The sequence below is a fragment of the Podarcis vaucheri genome, assembly GCF_965113315.1.
Source record: "Podarcis vaucheri genome assembly, chromosome: 13".
NCBI lineage: Eukaryota > Metazoa > Chordata > Lepidosauria > Squamata > Lacertidae > Podarcis > Podarcis vaucheri.
Genome location: NC_138751.1, coordinates 26,942,051 through 26,962,191, shown reverse-complemented (window position 1 = coordinate 26,962,191; position 20,141 = coordinate 26,942,051). Strand labels below are relative to the sequence as shown.

General features: G+C 41.4%; 3 protein-coding genes across 3 annotated transcripts in view; 2 read left to right on the top strand and 1 right to left on the bottom strand.

Annotated features, from left to right (window-relative positions):
* Positions 1–20,141, top strand: part of LOC309516597 (vomeronasal type-2 receptor 26-like) — a gene marked incomplete at both ends in the record, with an annotated part of 367,451 nt that overhangs the window by 97,851 nt on the left and 249,459 nt on the right. The window lies entirely within an intron of this gene.
* Positions 3,567–20,077, bottom strand: LOC309517522 (olfactory receptor 6C75-like; the record flags this gene model as incomplete). Its single annotated transcript, XM_082196747.1, has 3 exons — positions 20,056–20,077; positions 5,123–5,214; positions 3,567–4,529 (listed from the first exon to the last, which is right to left on the bottom strand). Exon 3 carries the CDS (start codon positions 4,518–4,520, stop codon positions 3,567–3,569), a length of 954 nt encoding a protein of 317 aa, XP_082052873.1. The 5' UTR covers positions 4,521–4,529; positions 5,123–5,214; positions 20,056–20,077.
* Positions 8,683–9,696, top strand: LOC309517521 (olfactory receptor 2AP1-like; the record flags this gene model as incomplete). The annotated part of the gene is made up of 1 exon (XM_082196746.1): positions 8,683–9,696. One exon carries the CDS (start codon positions 8,683–8,685, stop codon positions 9,694–9,696), a length of 1,014 nt encoding a protein of 337 aa, XP_082052872.1.

Here is a 20,141-nt window from a genome sequence, read left to right as displayed (position 1 = left end):
CCCTCACTATTCACCCCAACACCTTTTATAAAAGAGTAGGAGTTGCGCCCTTCTGGGGCTCTGGGAAGGTCATGGAAGGAGCCCTCCACCTTATAGAGGTGTGGTTCTGGGCGGTTCCTGACTTTGCATGATTTTGTCGTTGCATCTGTACCCCCAGAATGGAATTCTTGCATAAGTGACAGGCCAACTGCACTTTAGGCCCAAATAAACTGTGTATAGATGGTTCTAGCATCCACAGTGAAAAGGATCAAGGAACATAGAAAAAGCATTGATTTGTGCTGACAGCAACTTGGAGATGATGCTTCTCCTGCATCCCCTTTCATTGCTTTCAGGTTTAATAACAGAACTGCTGGGAGTCTGAACCATTCAAGAATTGCTCCAAAGATATAACCAAATGTGCACATGTTGTTGTTTAGTCGTTTAGTCGTGTTCGACTCTTCATGACCCCATGGACCAGAGCACGCCAGGAACTTCTGTCCTCCACTGCCTCCGGCAGTTTGGTCAAACTCATGCTGCTAGCTTTGAGAACATTATCCAACCATCTCGTCCTCTGTCATCCCCTTCTCCTTGTGCCCTCCATCTTTCCCAACATCAGGGTCTTTCCCAGGAATCTTCTCTTCTCATGAGGTGGCCAAAGTATTGGAGCCTCAGCTTTATGATCTGTCCTTCCAGTGAGCACTCAGGGCTGACTTCCTTAAGAATGGATCAATTTGATCTTCTTGCAGTCCATGGGACTCTCAAGAGTCTCCTCCAGCACCAGAATTCAAAAGCATCAATTCTTCGGCGATCAGCCTTCTTTATGGTCCAGCTCTCACTTCTATACATCACTACTGGGAAAACGATAGCTTTTACTATACGGACCTTTGTTGGCAAGGTGATGTCTCTACTTTTTAAGATGCTGTCTAGGTTTGTCATTGCTTTTCTGCCAAGAAGCAAACGTCTTTTAATTTTGTGGCTGCTGTCACCATCTGCAGTGATCATGGAGCCAAAGAAAGTAAAATATCTCACTGCCTCCATTTCTTCCCCTTCTATTTGCCAGGAGGTGATGGGACCAGTGACCATGATCTTCGTTTTTTTGATGTTGAGCTTCAGACCATATTTTGCGCTCTCCTCTTTCACCCTCATTATAAAAGTTTCTTTAATTCCTCCTCACTTTCTGCCATCAAGGTTGTGTCATCTGCATATCTGAGGTTGTTGATATTTCTTCCGGCAATCTTAATTCCGACTTGGGATTCATCCAGCCCAGCCTTTCGCATGATGAATTCTGCATATAAGTTAAATAAGCAGGGAGACAATATATAGCCATGTCGTACTCCTTTCCCAATTTTGAACCAATCAGTTGTTCTATATCCAGTTCTAACTGTAGCATCTTGTCCCACATAGAGATTTCTCAGGAGACAGATGAGGTGATCAGGCACTCCCATTTCTTTAAGAACTTGCCATAGTTTGCTGTGGTTGACACAGTCAAAGGCTTTTGCATAGTCAATGAAGCAGAAGTAGATGTCTTTCTAGAACTCTCTAGCTTTCTCCATAATCCAGCGCATGTTTGCAATTTGGTCTCTGGTTCCTCTGCCTCTTCTAAATCCTGCTGGGAGTTCTAAATCCTTCTGGGAGTTCTCGGTCCACATACTGCTTGAGCCTTCCTTGTAGAATTTTAAGCATAACCTTGCTAGCGTGTGAAATGAGTGCAATTGTGCGGTAGTTGGAGCATTCTTTGGCACTGCCCTTCTTTGGGATTGGGATGTAGACTGATCTTCTCCAATCATCTGGCCACTGCTGAGTTTTCCAAACTTGCTGGCATATTGAGTGTAGCACCTTAACAGCATCATCTTTTAAAATTTTAAATAGTTCAGCTGGAATACCATCACTTCCACTGGCCTTGTTATTTGCACTCTTTTTCTCCTGCTTTTCCATTAGTGATCCATAAGAACTACATAAATCTTTGCTAATTGGTTACAGATTAATAACCAGCAGTAAAGCTCAGTGATTCATTCTCCACCAACCCCTTGGTTATACTACTACTGCAATGTACATGGGCCTGCCCTGGAATGTAGCTTTATAACTTCAAATAGCACAATAAATTTGACTGAGATGGGAAATGTATCATAACCAGTTTTTAACAATCACCGCTGAATGTCAATTCATTTCCAAGGTGCTGGTGTTGACCAGTAAGTAGGGCTGTGGGGTGGGGATGAGTAAGTTTGCATTTAAAGGGAACCTACGTAATTTGCACTTCCCACCACAATATGTGAAATGGCTTGCAGCCAGCCTTTGACATTGCTCCTTCTCTAATTTTGCAATTCTTTAGTGAAGCAATGATCACAAAAACACTAGGGTGAAGTGTGCATAAAAATGCATTGAGTTAGTCAAAATAACATTGAATTGCATTTTATTTGGGGAAATTGTTTTTCAAAATATTTCAGGAGAAATAATCACAAAAACGCTGGTGAATTTTCACGAGGGATTTTTAAATATAAAATAAAATTGCAAGCTGATGTGGAAATCTAGAAAACTGAAAAGTGGAAAAAATGAGAAACAAGAGAAACTGAAATTTACGTATTCACCCACTCCTGCCTTTAGCACCTTGTGCTCACACTTTTCTCCATATCCCAACATGAATTTGGGCAAGACTGGCTGGGATCTTTCTGCTCTGTGGCTCTGCATTAGTTATGGAACTGGAGTTCAGCAATGTCTGGAGAACACTACATTGAGTGAATAAAGTATTTTTCAGCCACTATGCATGTACAAATAATCACTGTGGAGTATTTGGCCGGAGGAGGGACCTACTACATTGTACATAACTTTCCTTGTATGACTATTTCATGGGGTGTCAGATGTAGAGGAACTGGTGTGCACCTGAAATGCTCTATACATGTGAAATGGAAGTGAAGGTGATAAATAGACAGATAGATGATAGATGATAGATGATAGATGATAGACGCTAGACGCTAGACGCTAGATGATAGATGATAGATGATAGATGATAGATGATTGATAGATGATAGATGATAGATGATGATAGATGATAGATAGATAGATAGATAGATAGATAGATAGATGATAGATAGATAGATAGATAGATAGATAGATAGATAGATAGATGATAGATGATAGAAAACTTATGATGTCTTAGGAACTAAAAAGGTAAAGGTAAAGAGAACCCTGACCATTAGGTCCAGTCACAGACAACTCTGGGGTTGCGGCGCTCATCTCGCTTTATTGGCTGAGGGAGCCGGTGTACAGAATGCGGCCAACATGGCGAACCAGAGCAGTGCACAGAAACGCCGTTTACCTTCCTGCTGGAGCAGTACCTATTTATCTACTTGCACTTCATGCTTTCGAACTGCTAGGTTGGCAGGAGCAGCGACTGAGCAATGGGAGCTCACCCTGTCGTGGGGATTCAAACTGCTAACCTTCTGATCAGCAAGTCCTGGGCTCTGTGGTTTAACCCACAACACCACCCGCATCCCTTAGGAACTACTACAGTGCAAATATAACTATTACATCACTACAGCAGCAATGGATACAATTCTGAGGAAACCAAATATTCATTGACACACACTGTTTTATCTTAGAAATCTAGCCTGAATTATTTTTGCTTGAATTTTCCTTAAGGCTTCTTTCACCTCTTTATTTCGCAGGCTATAGATCAGGGGATTGACCATTGGAGTCAAGACAGTGTAAAATGCAGAGAAAACTTTGTTCAAATCTCCCAGCAACTGAGTGTCAGGCAGCATGTATACAATCATCAGGGTGCCATAGAAAATGGTGACCACAATGAGATGGGATGAGCAGGTAGAGAAAGCCTTTTTCCTTCCTGTGGAAGAAGGGATTCTCAAGACAGTGGCTATGATGCAAGCATAAGATGTCACCGTCAGAAAAAAGGGAGGCAGTGTGAAAATGCAAGCCATCATGAAAGCAACAATTATGATTTTGTGAGTATCACTGCAAGCCAATTTTAGCAAGGGGTTGAAGTCACAAAAGAAATGATCTATTTCGTTTTCCCCACAGAATGTCAACTGCAACAAAGGAAATAATACAGTATTTCCTAGAAAGCCACTTATCCAGGACCCAATCATTAAACAGAGGCAATCCCTGTTGCTCATAAGGGTTGTGTAGTGCAAAGGTTTGCATATGGCCAAATATCGATCATATGACATGGCAGATAAGAGGAAACATTCTGTTGCAGCTAGTGAACCAAAAAAGTACATCTGTAAAAAACAGCCATTGAAAGAAATTGATCTGTTTCCAGTCACAAAACTGGCCAGCATTCTGGGCAAGATTGTTGAGCTGTAGCAAGTCTCCAAGCATGACAGATTTCCTAGGAAGTAGTACATTGGTGTGTGCAGATGCTGATCAGCCATGACAAGTGTGACAATGAGGATGTTTCCAGCCATGGTGATAATGTAGATTATCAGGACCATCAGAAAGAGCAAGACCTGGACAGCTGGGATATCTCCAAACCCCAGAAGGATAAATTCTGAAACCACAGTTTGGTTTTCCAATACCTTCTTTTCCATAGAATGAATCTAGAAATAAGTAAAATTGTTATTAAATAAACTTTTTCTATGTACAAATGGGGCTTTCCCCCAGCTAGTTTAGGTTAAAAGACTTATTCACAAAACACGAGTGAAACATAAAATTTAAAATATATTTCTCTCAAATCTCAAAACACACACTTCACAATGATTCCCCCATCCCTGAAAATAGACATATTTAAATGTGGGACTTTCATGCAGTGTGAAATCCACTGGATAACTAATTTCTGATCCACATATGAGTCGTCCACCCGTAATGGAATTCTCAATGATCAATTTAATCCACACATTCTAAAAGCTAAATTTAAGAGAATATTAGCATACCATACAACAAAAAGGATGCAAAAATACTTATGTAGACAAGTAAAGTATTATTAGACAAACCTCCTTCATTAAAGGGGCCAGCAACCTTTCAAGTTATTTCTCAAGTTGCACAGAGATAACATTCCTACTTCTGAAATATCTTAATTTAAATTTCTTTTTAATTGGAGGAATAAGGCGGGAAGATTATTTACATATCTTTATCACCTAATAGAAAACTAATATGTTTACCATGTAGTTAAGTGAAGTTGCTTTCTTCTTACCTAAATAGTGGATATTGATTGGAGAAGAAACAGAGAAATCACACCTCATGGATGTGAAACTCTCAATTATGGTGTGGTTGACACTCCAACTCCTAACAGAACAAAGAGATATGTTGCAATTGTCTAATTTACCAGTGATGAATATTTAGCGCATCCTTGCTGTATACTGCAGGGAGAAAAAAGCATGAATTTGCAAAACATTTCCCATATGCACACACATACAGGAGTGGATTTAATCGTTTATGAAGACATCAAGTTCCTTGTTCTCATTTGTGCCTATGCACCATTAAAAAACAAAAACAAAATGAAACAAGCCCCCAAAATCTTTTACATACCTGAATGAGGTACGTGAAATCATCACAACAATACTCCCATGCTTCTATGCTGAAGTGATTTATAGATATGCATATTTCCACCCAGAGGGACCAGCTCCCCAAGGAGAGCCAGGTTTTGTTTACTTGGCAGTTTTACAACAGTTCCCAACCAAGGAGCAAGTAATGAAGGAGAGTCATTTTAAATATTACAATACCCAATGCTAGGATAGCCAACCCAGTGGCTCACATAACAAATCTAGTCCCCACAGCAATCTTACCTAGCCTTTTGGGCCGTACTAATTATCTGAGTTGGCTAAAATGCCAGAGTTTCAGTCATGAGGACAAAGGAAGGTACTTTTTTGTTGTTTAAACAATATAAATATTCTACATATTAGTGTTACATCTCTCAGTCTTCTATTGTATGGTTGAAGCAAGGCCTTTGACTTAATAGCAATAATATTAATTTTATTATTTATACCCACCCATCTGGCTGCAATTCCCCAGCCACTCCAGGCAGCTTACAGCACATAAAAAATCGTAAAACATTAGACATAAAAAAATTCCCGATACAGGGTTGCCTTCAGTTGTCTTCTAAAAGTCAGATAGTTGTTTATTTCCTTGACATCTCCTGGGAGGGCATTCCACAGAGCGGGCACCACAGCCGAGAAGTCCCTCTGCCTGGTTCCCTGTAACCTCACATCTTGCAGTGAGGGAACCGCCAGAAGGTCCTCAGAGCTGGACCTCAGTGAACAATGGGGCTGGAGAGGCTCCTTCAGGTATACTGGGCCGAGGCCGTTTAGGGCTTCAAAGGTGAGAGCCAACACTTTTAATTGTGCTTGGAAATGTACTGGGAGCCAATGTAGGTATTTCAGGACCGGTATTATATGGTCTCAGTGCCCCTTTGCTCTCTGTGCAGAGCTCCCTGCCATTGATCCATCGAACTGGGGGGGGGGGCATTGGCTGCTCAGAGGAATCAAGAGGGGTAGGAAGCTGCCAGCGACCCCATTTCAAAGGTGGGGAAAAATATTTCGCTGCTAAGTTAGGAACTAAAAGCTTGAATGGCCTTTTGGCTGCACTCCCTGTTGGCTTGGGGGGGAGAGGGCTCTCCTGGGTGCAGGGGAGTCAAAAAGGGGCAGCCCATGGGCAAGAAGGTGCTCTACCTGCTGGCTGTGCTGGAGGGACCTTCATGGCACACAAAAACCTTTTATTAAGAAATAATAAATTAAATATTGGATTTTCTGTAAAGGAATTCATTACAAGGTGAAGTGCGTGAGGCATTGAATGGGTGGAGGGGGATGGAGGAGAGGCAGAAAGAAGAGCTAATTTGTCGATGGCTAGGGGGTGCAATCTGGACGGTTCTTCCAGGGGCGCAAGATCACCTAGCTATAGCTCTGTATATGGGTAATATATCAATTATAAAGGAAATGGATGTTCCCAAATATAAAGTCTGCTCATCTTCCATAATCTAATACTTGTTGCATCAAGGATCACATTTATTATAAAGAGGAAAGAAAGAAATAGCTTGTGGATCTTCTGAAGGATCTCCAAAGGATATGATACTCTTGAATATAATTTTCATACTGGATGACCACTATATTGGCTTGTGGTTCAGATACCAAATGAAGTAGCTAGGGCACTTGTCTCATATTTTGTCAGGGTAATGGTTCTGCTGTGACTGATCTTTATTTTTGGATGGCACCTTTCTAAGCCCAGCTCCTGAGGAAGCTGACTTGATTTTGAAGCCCACATTAACAAATTTCAGAAATTATGGAGAGAATCTGACACCCAGGAATTTTAGGAGATCATTGCCACTTGCAAACACATCATATTATAAGATACCCTTCACATAGGCGCACACACGTGTGTGTGTAGATATAGATACCACCTTTAAAGAAATCCCTGCAGAAAGATGATTTTTGAAGGCAAAAAGGAAGATTCAGAGCACTGGAAAGGAAAATATATGCCACCCAAGGCCAACTCACATAAATAAAGTAACCCCAATCCCACTCAAATAGCCTTACAGTGGTACCTCGGGTTACATATGCTTCAGGTTACAGACTCCGCTAACCCAGAAATATTACCTCAGGTTAAGAACTTTGCTTCAGGATGAGAACAGAAATCGTGCAGTGGTTGTGCAGCGGCAGAAGGAGGCCCCATTAGCTAAAGTGGTGCTTCAGGTTAAGAACAGACCTCCAGAATGGTGAGAGCCAGTATGGTGTAGTGGTTAAGAGCGGTAGTCTCGTTATCTGGGGAACCGGGTTCGCGTCTCCGCTCCTCCACATGCAGCTGCTGGGTGACCTTGGGCCAGTCGCACTTCTTTGAAGTCTCTCAGCCCCACTCACCTCACAGAGTGTTTGTTGTGGGGGAGGAAGGGAAAGGAGAATGTTAGCCGCTTTGAGACTCCTGAAGGGGAGTGAAAGGCGGGATATCAAATCCAAACTCTTCTTCTTCTTCTTCAGAATGAATTAAGTTCTTAACCTGAGGTACCACTGTACTTTTTAAGTGACCAAATCAACAGCATGTATTCATGCTGTTCTTATAACTCCATAAGTAAAAGAGCTAGGGCTTTATTTCCCATAATAAAATCTGAACCATTAAAGAACATTTCTAAGAAAGTAAGTCCCCAAAGTGCCCCACATCTGTGACTAGGGATGCATGATCCCCATGTGAGTTTGGTCTAGATTTCAAGCTAATGTTCCCTCTCTGACAATTAGTCCCTATATATCAATATGTTTACCTTTAATTTCTAATAATATATAACAACCAGCTAGAGGCTTCCTCTTTCTGATAAAGCCTGAAATGAGAAACATGCCATGGGATGCTAAAATAAATAAAGCAGCTATGGAGAAAGAAACTTCCAATCAAGTCTGTGAAGATGGGGATAGGAGAAAACAAATTATCCAACTTGCTCCCAAGAACAGCATCTCAGAAATTGCACTCAATACAAAAATCAGCTCCTCATCCATTCATGATAAAGGTATTTGCATTCAGTGCTAATTATCTGCAGGAACTAAAACTTTGTAATAAAAGTGTGGTTGTCAATTCCTCACTGTATTCAGTAGTAAGAAGTATCTGGTAACACTGAATGCTTTCCGTTTTCTTTGGTTGAGAGACCATTGAAGACTAGATTATATTGCTCTCCCTTCTATTTCTTCACTCAGTGGTACTTAACTATTGTAAAATGGCTATCACTTTCATATCACTTTCCAATTATCTTTCAGAATATAGCATTTGATGTCAACCACAATGCAGAGAAACCTGAGTGAAGTCACAGAGTTCATCCTTCTGGGGTTTGGGAATCTCCCTCATCTGCACATCTTTCTATTCCTTGTTTTTCTAGGGATCTACATTTTGACAATTGCTTTCAATATCCTCATGGTCTTTCTCATAGTGACTGATCACCATCTGCACACACCTATGTACTTCTTCCTGGGGAATCTGTCTTTTTTGGAAGCAGTCTACAGCTCAGCCTCTCTGCCCAAGATGCTGGCCGGTCTCCTGACAGGAGACAAAACCATCTCTGTTAAAGGATGTTACATACAAATTTTTGTTGTTGCTCTCCTGATTGGTACAGAAAGCTATCTGCTCTCTGTGATGTCTTATGATCGTTTCTTAGCCATATGCAAACCCCTATATTATGCAACTCTTATGAATGGTAAACTCTGTATCCAGCTGGTCAGTTGCTCTTGGATCAACAGCCTTGTGTTGGTCACCATATGCTTGGTCTTGATATCACAACTACATTATTGTGGTTCCAATGAAATTGATAATTTTTTGTGTGAATCTCTTTCATTGGTTAAAATCTCATGCAGTGACACCAGCCTTGTGAAATATGTCATTCTAATCCTGGCTTTTGTGTTCAGTTTTCCTCCTTTTCTTTTGACCCTTATCTCCTACATATTTATCGTTGCAGCCATTTTAAATATCCCATCCACCACTGGGAAGCAGAAGGCCTTTTCCACCTGTTCTTCTCACATCATTGTTGTTTCTGTCTTCTATGGGTCAATATTCATTGCATATTTCAAACCAGAAAATGAAACCATTAGAGACCTTAACAAAATCTTTCCACTACTTTACATGGTCCTCCCTCCTTTAATTAACCCCCTCATATATAGCCTGAGAAATAAAGATGTCAAAGAGGCTCTGAGAAAGGTTGCTGGAAAATTTTGGAAGGGAAATTTGTGCCTCTTGGTTCCAAATACTGATAGCTCATTTCTTCCAAGAAATAAAGCTGTATGGGTATGGAGGATAAATGTTTGATTTTTCAGGCTCTGAGTTTTAATCATGTCTATGCAGAAGTCCATTGTATTTAATTCAATGGGGTTACTCCCAAATAAACAGAATTTAGATTACTGCCTTAGCTATATAAACCCTCACCCATATCAGTATCATGTCAGAGCAAGAAATTATACAAATTAGTTAGGTGGTGAAGGCATGGAAGTTGAAAACATTATAATACATTTTGCTTGAAAGTTAAGTTTCAATCATCTGTTTCAGTGTAACTTTTTCCTATGGCTATATATATTTAAAAAATTAGCACAGAGGGTTAATCAGGGAAGTGGGACTTTGCTTGTTCTTCTTAGTGTCTCTTCAGATGTTGATACTAGTGATGAAGGTATCCTTCTGGAATGCCTCCGAGTAATTATAATTGGAGGCATTGTGTTACAGTGGTTTCAGTGCTACTTCTGAAGAATAGCATTGATGGAGTTTTTTTCCAGAGGTTCTCTACAATGCAACTGAATATCTACCCTATCAGCATATAGCACCTCTGCTCAGAACCTGCAGTGCTTGCCAATTTGCTACCAGGCCTACTTCAAGGTGTAGCTAGACAAAGCTTGGGATAAATTGAACTGTGACATCACCTTACTCCATCTATGCCCACTTAACTGCATCAGTCTGTGGAACTGGGATTGCTAAAGATGCTTCATAAGCCTCATGTACACTTTTGAACTCTCTGCTTATTTACTTAAAGCAGGTGCCTTCACTGTACTCTTTTTTTGGCACCTGCCAAAAACATTTTCCTTTAGACCAATGTATCCAGGCATGTGGAATATTGATCTGTATTTTAATTTGGATTTTAGCATACTGCCGCTCTTATTTTTTAAAAAAGCTTTAAATAGTTATCTGTTTTTACTGATAATTTTAGTTTTCATTCTTGCTGAAAGCCACTTTGAGATTTTTATCCAATCCAGCAATGTCAGGGAATTGGAGGCAGAGGAGGGGGAGAGAATGGGAACTTACTGAGAGAAACCTCCATTAATTAGTAGCTGTTATTCCTCGGATGAGGAAGTTGATGAAAGGCTGTCAGGAGGCAATGAATCTGAGAGGGGGGAGGCACTTCCAGGGCCGAGCCACTTTTGTCAGAGAGGAAGGAAGGGGGTTGGGCTTAGGAAAAGGATTATGCAGGGGAAAATCGAAAGTTCCCTCAGTCGAGGCAACTGACTCACCATGATGGAGACGTACTCTTAGAGCTCTTGTAAAAAGAGAGAAGAAACCAATAAATCTCTGTAAAAATGGCTGGATTCCCGGACTCTTATCTCTGCTAGCACTCACAACTCATTCCTGACAAGCAATAAATACATCTTTTGAAATAAATGAATAAAGTGAAATAAATCCTACGGATGTCTAGGGATGAACAGATCTGTCAATTTCACTTCTCTCAGATCCTTATCACTTCCCATGGTTCAGTTGTAGATATCTGCCAGTTTTGGTTTCTCTTATTTTCTCATTATCCCCCAATCTTAAATTCAGTTCTCCATACCTACAGCAATTTTTTGTGGGGAGGAGGGGCAAATTAATCCTAAAGGAAGCATTTTGATGCAAATTTCTCCAGAGACACACATTTCTGTATGTGAATATACATGTTTTTTCAAGCATTTCCCCCTAATATAATGCATTCTGTATGTTATTTTCCCCAATATGCAACTTATCTCAGTGTATGCAGTTCTGTACAAATTACTTGGCTGGAGAACTGCATTGCAAAATTCAGAGAAGAGTGAATTCAAAAGGATGACTGTGTGTTGGTTCACATACTTTTCTAGGTTTCAGCTACAAGTTGGTCTGGATCAATGATCACAGTTCAGTGCACTAGGCATGTCAAGTACATGAAGAACTAAAGAAGATGTTGAAAATATCAGTAACAAAGAAACCAGAGACATATCTCCTTGGATTGATAGATGAAGAGATAACACTTTTTTGGGGGGGGGGTCCCTATATGCAAGTACAGCTGCTAGAATAATGATTGCTGCTAGGTGGAAATCACACACCATACCCACAAAGGAGGAATGGATTTGTAAACTAAATGAATATTTAATTTTGTCAAGATTAACTGCTGTAATAAGAAATCAGTTGAATCAAAAATCAAAAAAAGGAGTGGAAATGTTTTGATGAATATATGGCAAAATATTGCTCAAAAAGATATGCTAATATGCCTAGATTAAAATGTGAAGTAGTGGATGGAAGAAAAATTCGTAAGGAAAGATAATAAGAATATATAGATGACTTGAGAAGACTGTAGAATGAAAAGATTATTGTAAATTGTATATTGTATATTGTAAATTGTATAATGTGGAGGAAATGAAGTGGGGGCGGAGGGAAGTGGGAAAAGGGAGAAAAGAATAATATGATGGATTGAGGAAATATAAATGTAAATGTATGGGGGGATGGGGAGAAATGGTGTTGGCTTTGGTACATTTGTATTGTACTGTAGTATGTGAAAACCAATAAATAAATATAATATAAATAAATATAAATAAATATAATAATAAATATAAATAAATCCCTTTTCCTTTTAAAGAAATCAGTGCAGAAATATGGTTTTTGAAAGCAAAAGGGAGGATGCAGAGCAGTGGAGAAAAGGTACGCGGAATGAAAAATACATGCCACCCAAGGCCAACTCACACGAATAAAGTAATACCAGTAGCAATTTAGAGACCAACTAAGTATATTCTGGGTATAAGCTTTCATGTGCATGCACACGAAAGCTTATACCCAGAACATGCTTAATTAGTCTCTAAGGTGCTACTGGACAATCTTTTTATATATTTCGACTGCGTCAGAGCAAATTGGCTACCTACCTGAAAGTTATACCAATTACACTCAAATCGTCTTATATTTTAAGTCACCGAATCAACAGCATATTGTATGCGGGCAGAGCTAGGGCTTTGTTTCCGTTAATAAAATCTGAATATTAATTAAAGAACATTTCTAAGAATGGTTGTCCCTAAAGTGCCCCACACCTGTGACTAGGGATGCATGATCCCCATGTGAGTTTTGTCTAGATTTCAAGCTAATCTTCTCTCTCTGACAATTAGTCACTATCTCTTAATATGTTTACCTTTAATTTCTAATAATATATAATATAATAATATATATTAACCAGCTAGAGGCTTCCTCTTTCTGATATGCCTGAGAGGAGAAACATGCTATGGGATGCTAAAATAAATAAAGCATCGATGGAGAAAGAAACTTCCAATCAAGTCTGTGAGGATGAGGATAGAAGAAAACAGACTATGCAACTTACTCCTAAGAACAGCAACTCAGAAATTGCACTCAATACAAACTTCAGCTCCTCATCCATTCATAATAAAGGTATTTGCATTAAGTGCTAATTATCTGCAGGAACTAAAGCTTTGTAATAAATGTATGATTGTCAATTCCTCACTTTGTTCTGAAGTAAGAAATATGTCACTGCACTGAATGCTTTCTGCTTCTTTGGTTGAGAGACCACTGAAGACTGCTGGGGTTGGCTCTTAGGTCCCATCGAAATCCATAGGTTAATTTAGTTATGGGAACCAAATGCAATTCACTCTTGGTGCATTTCTCCCTTAAGTCCTGAGTTTGAGCATCTTCAAAACAGATGACACCTTTGGTAAAGGCAGGACAGTGTTTCACAGTTGTCAGTGTTTATACTACATTTTTTTTTTAGATTTGCCCTGAGAGAGCCTTTCAACCACTTTTGTTGACCACTTTCTTTGTTGAGCCATTGTAAAATTTTAAATAGAATCACTTGTATTTATTGTATTTATTTTATTGCATTAGCCGTGTGGCCATAGCATGATATACATTGAAATAACAACATAAAATGGGGGTGGGGAGGTAAAAGTAGATATCATCCTGGGCGATTACTTAAAGAAAGGAACAAAAAAAACTGCTGAGGCTGGAGGAGGACCGTTAAAGGGTCCTTCAGCTCCTCAGATATGTCCTAACTCGATTGTCCTTGTGCAATAAGGCTACTTGGAACTTCATTCGATTGTGTGGCGTATCGACTGCAACTGTGATGTTAAGGAAGAAGTTAGTGCCGCTTTCCTCTTCATCACACTAAGCAGGAAGTTAGCTGTCATCTCGGTAATCCAACAATCAGAATCCTGCAAAAAGAGGGGCACTATCCAAGGCTGGATTGGGAGATGAAGCTTATTCACGAGGGGAGTTAAAAACCGAGATCTTTCATCTGTCCAGTTGGGACAGAAGAGCATTACATGTTCCATTGTCTCCAGGGTCATGTCATTACAGGTGCATGTTCTATTTGCGATGGGAACTCTGGAATAACGACCCGACAGAACTGCTGTAGGAAAACAGTTGAGATGGGCACAGGTAAAGGCCCTACGCTTAGCCTCCGAGGAAATTGTGAAGCAGTATAGAGGGATCCCTTCAGGGGGTGGAATAGCTAGGGCTAGGCCTGAACACGGTCCTCTTGCATAGGAAGCTGTGTTAGAGAAGTCAAGTTGCTGTAGTTTCTTTTTGATTAGAGGTAGGGCCGCCGGGCTGATACACTCTAAGTTAAGAACAGTTTTACAATTCAAATTGAGAAGAGAGCGGAATTTGAGGTTAATTGTAGTTTTCCAAGGGGAATTATGAATGTCTCTTAGGATCAGATTGGAAAAACCACCTCTAATTCGAGCATCCGATGCTAATAGGTGGAAGCTGTAGGAAATGGCTCGACTCCATGCTCTTTTAACAATTGAGGGCTGGGCGAACTCGAGTCGTAGGGCTGCACCTGAGACACATCTCGGGACGCCGGAAAGAGATCTCAGAAACATATGAAGAGGGCGATCCAAGTTACCTGATATTGCTGTAGTCCATACTTCGCATCCATATAATAATTTAGGGACAACTTTGGCATTAAATATTTGAATTGCTGCTGGAAGATGTTTGCTGCCCTTCTGGTGGTAAAATCGGACAATGGCGTTAGAGGTCGTAGTTGCAGCGAGAAAGGCAGATTGTAGATGGGTGGTCCAGGAGAGATTATAAGTGAATATTATGCCTAGATATTTAAAGGCTTTTACCTTTTCTAAGTAGCCACCTGTGATCTTAAGCGGCTCCAACTTGAGTTTGCGGGAACGAGTGAAGTGGAGGACTTTCGATTTTTTATAATTAATGTTAAGAGCTTCCGCCTTACAATAGGCGATAAATGCATTAACTGCATTTGCTAGGTCCGCAGCTGTTCTGGATAAGATGACGGCATCATCAGCATAGAAAAGAGAAGCAACGGGATGGCCTGCTAAGTGAGGAGGATACTTAGATGCTAGCTTCAAAGTGGAAATTGCATCATGAAGATAGAGATTAAACAATAAAGGGGCCAAGAGACAACCTTGTCGGACGCCCTTGGTCGTTGGAAATGGAGTAGTGAGGGAGCCGTTGGGACCGCTTCGGACGCTGGCTGTGGTGTTTGAATAAAGGGAAATAATTAGGGAGAGAAGGTGCGGATCAATTCCCAGATGGGCTAGTTTGGACCATAATCTCTGCCTAGGAATGGAATCAAAGGCAGCCTCCAGGTCCATGAAAGCGGCAAATAGGTGGCCTTGCCGTAGAGCAGTGTATTTACTGGCAAGGTGATAGAGAGTTAGACAGTGGTCCATGGTTGACGCTGACTTTCGGAAACCAATCTGTTCCAGCGGTAGAATGTTCCTCTCCTGGACCCATGAGAGAAGTTCCTCCAATAAAACAGCGGCAAATATTTTCCCCGGGATGGATAATAAACTGATGGGGCGATAGTTCCTAGGGATGTTTGGCTGGCCGCCTTTGAAGATCGGAACTATTATAGCTTCTCTCCAGGAGTCGGGGATGTCTAGGGCGGAGGAGATAGCGGTGAATACAGGAGTCAGGTGATCGCTCCACCAAAGAGGATCAGTCAGGAAAAGGTCCAACGGGACCATGTCTGGGCCAGGGGCCTTATTCCTTCGCATTGACATTATGATGTTGAAAATGCGAGTTGAGGTAAAGTTTATTGAGGAAGTGGGACTAAGAGAGCAGGAACAGAGGTCCGACGAGGACTGAGGGAGATCTATAAAATTTGAAGAAGCGAAACTGGTTGAATAATAGGCAATCCATTCATCAGCGGAAATCTGGGTAGCTGGATTGAATGGTGCCGAAGGTCTAACTAAGCGCAAGAAGGAGCGGGAGTCATGCCTCTCTACAGCCGAACGAAGAGTGGACCAAGCCTCAAGGATGTGCTGCTGTTTCTTGCAATGAATCATGTTTCTGTATGTCCTTTTAATATCTATGAGCTTTGCACGGGTTTGGGGGTCGTTGGAAAATTTGATGATTCTGACCATTTTCCTAATTCGCCTTCTTAGGGCTTTACATTCCTTGTCAAACCAAGGCGATTCAGAGAAAAGGCGTTGGTGAGTAGGCGAGGTAGTGGTTGTGTAAATTGTTGAGAAAGCATCAAATAATTTCCGGTATTGATCAGCGGGCAGGATTGAATCAGAGGGAGCTGCAGACATATCAAATGATTTTTGTATGTTCAGGGCAAGGGAGGAGCTGAGGTTTGTCCATTTCTTTGTTTTGTATACAGGGTGGCTTTGTACCATGGTTCTATAGTTTGAGGGGACTGAAGGTGGCTCTGTTAGGTTTAACAATAGAGTCAATGGAAGGTGGTCACCACCAAAATATTCAGCCACTTCCATTTTTGTAGAAATTGAGAATAGCTCCGGCGTCAGTAAAATGTAGTCGACAACACTGATTCCCCGGGAAGTGATACACGTAAATTGCTGCGAGGACAAGGGAGTAATGTTGCCATTCGCGATACAGAGATCATTTTCCATGGCCAATTGGGCCATCAGTCTCCCCAACGCATTTGTTATAGGATCAAGAGAGCATCTGTTTCCCCAGGGGGGCGGCAGGGGGTTGTCCAGGAGTGCTGCGGGAGATACTATATCATCATCGTTGGGACCTATTCTTGCATTAAAGTCACCTAAGAGGATTTGAGGAAGTCCTGGGTTAGTTGTTTGAAGATCATGGAGCCAAGACGAAAGTTCAGACCACCTTTCATTGCGGTCAGAATCGTTAATTACTGGGGGCAGATATACTGTAGTTAACAACCATGGGCTTTTGGTCTTTGGGAGATGGATCTTTATAGTGAGAAAGTAAGGGGAAGATTTAATTTCCTCGCAAATAGTGAGAGATAAGCTGGTTGAAATAAGACAGGCGAGGCCAACTTGGGGGCGACCCCTGTTGGTTAGTTTGCGAGCACAGGAGCTAAAGGAGCAATAATTTGGGAGAGCGATACTTTGTTGGGACCAGGTCTCTTGGAGGCACACAATGTCGAAAGAAGAGATGAAATTCATTGCTTCAGGATCCATTTGCTTTGTCGCTCAGCCGTTAACATTCCAGGAGACAATTTTAAGGCTCTGGGATGGGTTGGGTGCGTCTTTCAAGGAAAGAACTGCTTTTGCTTGATTTGTGAGTGAGGGTTGAGTCTGGTCATATCTAATGATGTCGGATTTCCGCGGAGATAGGGAGCCGCCTGGAGTTTGTCTCTGGTCTGATCTTTGTCAATTATTTCCCAAGGTGCTTTTAGGGATTACTTTTTTACGAGCCGGCCCATTGCTCTCCATACATGGCAAACTAGCCAAATGTTCTATAGTTTCAGCTGTTAACTGTTGAATACTGACATTAGTGGTCACCGGGCCTTTGAAGTGTGTTATCTCTTTCCGTAGGTATTTTTCCGGTACCTGATTGTGGCCTAATTCTGCCTCATCTAGGTACCTCAGCTTGTCCCAAGAGCCTGGTGAGTTCACCTTCGGGATGGTTCTCCTTATTGGAGGTGGTGTAGTGTTCTCTTCAGTGTGCCAGGCTTCCTTAATTGAGGGTAGGTTAATCTCAGCCATTGTCTGGAGGTAACATGGCCAGCAGGCCACTGGGTTTTGTTCTTGTATTGGGTTCAAATTATAGGAAGACTGGTCCTTTTTATGGACGTCCACATTGATTTCCTTGATTATATCTCTCCCAGCCAGCTTAGCTCTTAGCATATCCAATCTTTCTAATATTTCAGTTTGTATTGGAGATGGAAAATGGCAAAATTGCCTAATTAATGTATTTTCTTCCACGGAGAAAAGATCCTCATCTTCATTCTCTTGAGGTTGCAGGTCTTGCAGGTGGGCATCTTTCCTTTTTAGTTTTTGAGGCTCTCGTTTCTGGAGACCAGGCCGGATTTTGGGAGGTTGTTTCTCCTTACTAGGGTTTGCGGGCTTGGCTTCCAGAAGGGGATTCAGTGGTGCCTTGTTTTCAAAAAATCTGAGAATTTTTATCTGGGCCTTTAAGAATATATATCTTGATCTGTAGATGAACTTGGCCAGGTTCTGGTCTCTAAATGTGATCATTGCTCTCATTGAACAACCATCATGATGCAAATAGTCTACAGAAATAATGTCATATGGCTTTACTGCTCCTGGCAATATATCATTCAGAAAGTTCAAGGAGCTCATTCTTCGATCTTTCCCTGTAAGGAAGCCCTTTGATTTTGGGAAGTTTGTAAATACCAATTTTTGGGGATTTAAAATCAGGTTCCAACATCTTGCCTGAGTAAAGGTTTGCCCATCTTGTATAGTGTTGTCATCGCGATTGGGCATTGCATCGTCCCCATTTCCCGATTTGCTGAGCGGTTTGCTGCCTTCATTGTCAGCGACCACTTCTCCCCCAGAATCTGGCTCACTGAGAGAACTGTTACCAGAGCTCTGGGACGTTGCTTCCGTCCTCCCATTTAGTTCTAAACTCTGGTTCAGAGATGCCACCTTAGCCATTAGCTTTGGCGATGGCTTCTTTTTCCCCTTCCTGCCTTTCTCTTTTTTGTCACGTGCAGCAGATTTATTTGAGTCCAATGGGAGTAGATTAAATAATTTCTGCCATTGTTTATGTCAGCTTATCTTTATTTTCCTTGTTGTTTTAATGTTCTTAGTTTTCTTTTCCCGGGCTTTTGATCTATTTTTTTTTTTGCAATTTCTTGGTTGTTACTGCTTGTCTCATCTTCACTAGTTCATCAGGGTTATGCACCAGGTCATCTGGTTTATGCCCTTGGGGTGCATCAGGTGCTGTTGCCTCTTTTGGTTGGAGAATAAAATTTTCCACAAGGGTCAGCAATAACCCATTTGTTATTGTCAAATAATTTTTTATGTTGGAAAGGTCTATATTTATATTTTGGAAATGGGCCTGAAAATGGCCATCACTCAGTTCAGTTTGAGTATGTTTGGAAGTGGGCGCCTGGTCTTGGTGGCCTGTTGTTAGTTCTGCCAGGGGCCGTTGATTATAAGTGACAGAAATATTTTCCTCAAGTTTCTCAGCTAGAACTAGCTCTTGCGCCAGGCTTCTTGGGGAATTTGTGTTTCCAGAGTTTTGTTGAAACTCTTTGAAGTAATGTGACCGGTCAAGATAAGTAAGGGGGGGAGGAGTGACTTTGTCAATAATTGGTTCAATTTGTTCACTCATGCATTCCTCCCTCTTGGGGAAGTAATTTATAATTTTACTTTGTCTCTTTCCAGGTCCCGGGGGGCTAAGTGGCATATCTGGCAAGATACCCAACTCCTTACATATCTTTCTAGTGAGGACCATGTTGGGTAGTAGTCTTCCTACTAGAGATCCAGTTGTCCCCCAGTGTTTCTGCCTAATTAGCAGGGCCAATGGATGAGTAGGGGTGGATCTGCAGCTTTCTCCTGCTTAGCTCATCAACGAGCACTGATTCTCAGTACGTTTCTTTGGTGGAGCTGAAAGAGAGAGGAAGAGGGAGGAAGGGAGGAAGATTTAAGAGCTCTTCCGTCAACTCCCAGTGTCCTTTTTACTGATAGAAGCTGATAGAAGTTGGAGGTTAATTGATATAAGGTGAAGGATGGTAATTATTTTCCAAGCCAAGCCTCTTTATCAGCCAGGTTTGCTGAAGACGGTCTTACTCACACAGACGGGACTCAGATGGGGCTCGAAGAAGACTTGCTTCAACCCTTTTTTTGGTGTTTCCGATCACCCACCTTGAGTTTTTTCCTTTCCAGTGACGGGGGGCCCCTTCACGGCAGGGAAGTCAGGCCAGACCTCTTCCCTTCCCCACACAGTCGATTCAGAAGATTACTCAGCTCCACAGCACTAACTGCACAGCGGGGGGTGCGGCAAGGCAGCAAGGCTGAAGCACGAGGCAGGTGATAAAACAATAAGGCAATAAAAGCCCAGAGGGGTAAAAAAAAAAAACTACTTAGAACTACTTGAAACTTAGTCTAAAGCAATAAAACAGTAAAAACACTGAGGGGGTTAAAAGTAACCACTTAAAACTACTTAAGACTTAATCTAAAGGCAGACGAAGTTAACTAGGCTGCAACCTTCGTCGCCATCTTTGTTGACCACCAGTATTACACTTACCATTTTTAAGTTCAGAGTAGAGTAGTTGCTTTGGAAGACAATAATCAGGCATCGGCACAACATGACCAGTCCAACAAAGTTTATGT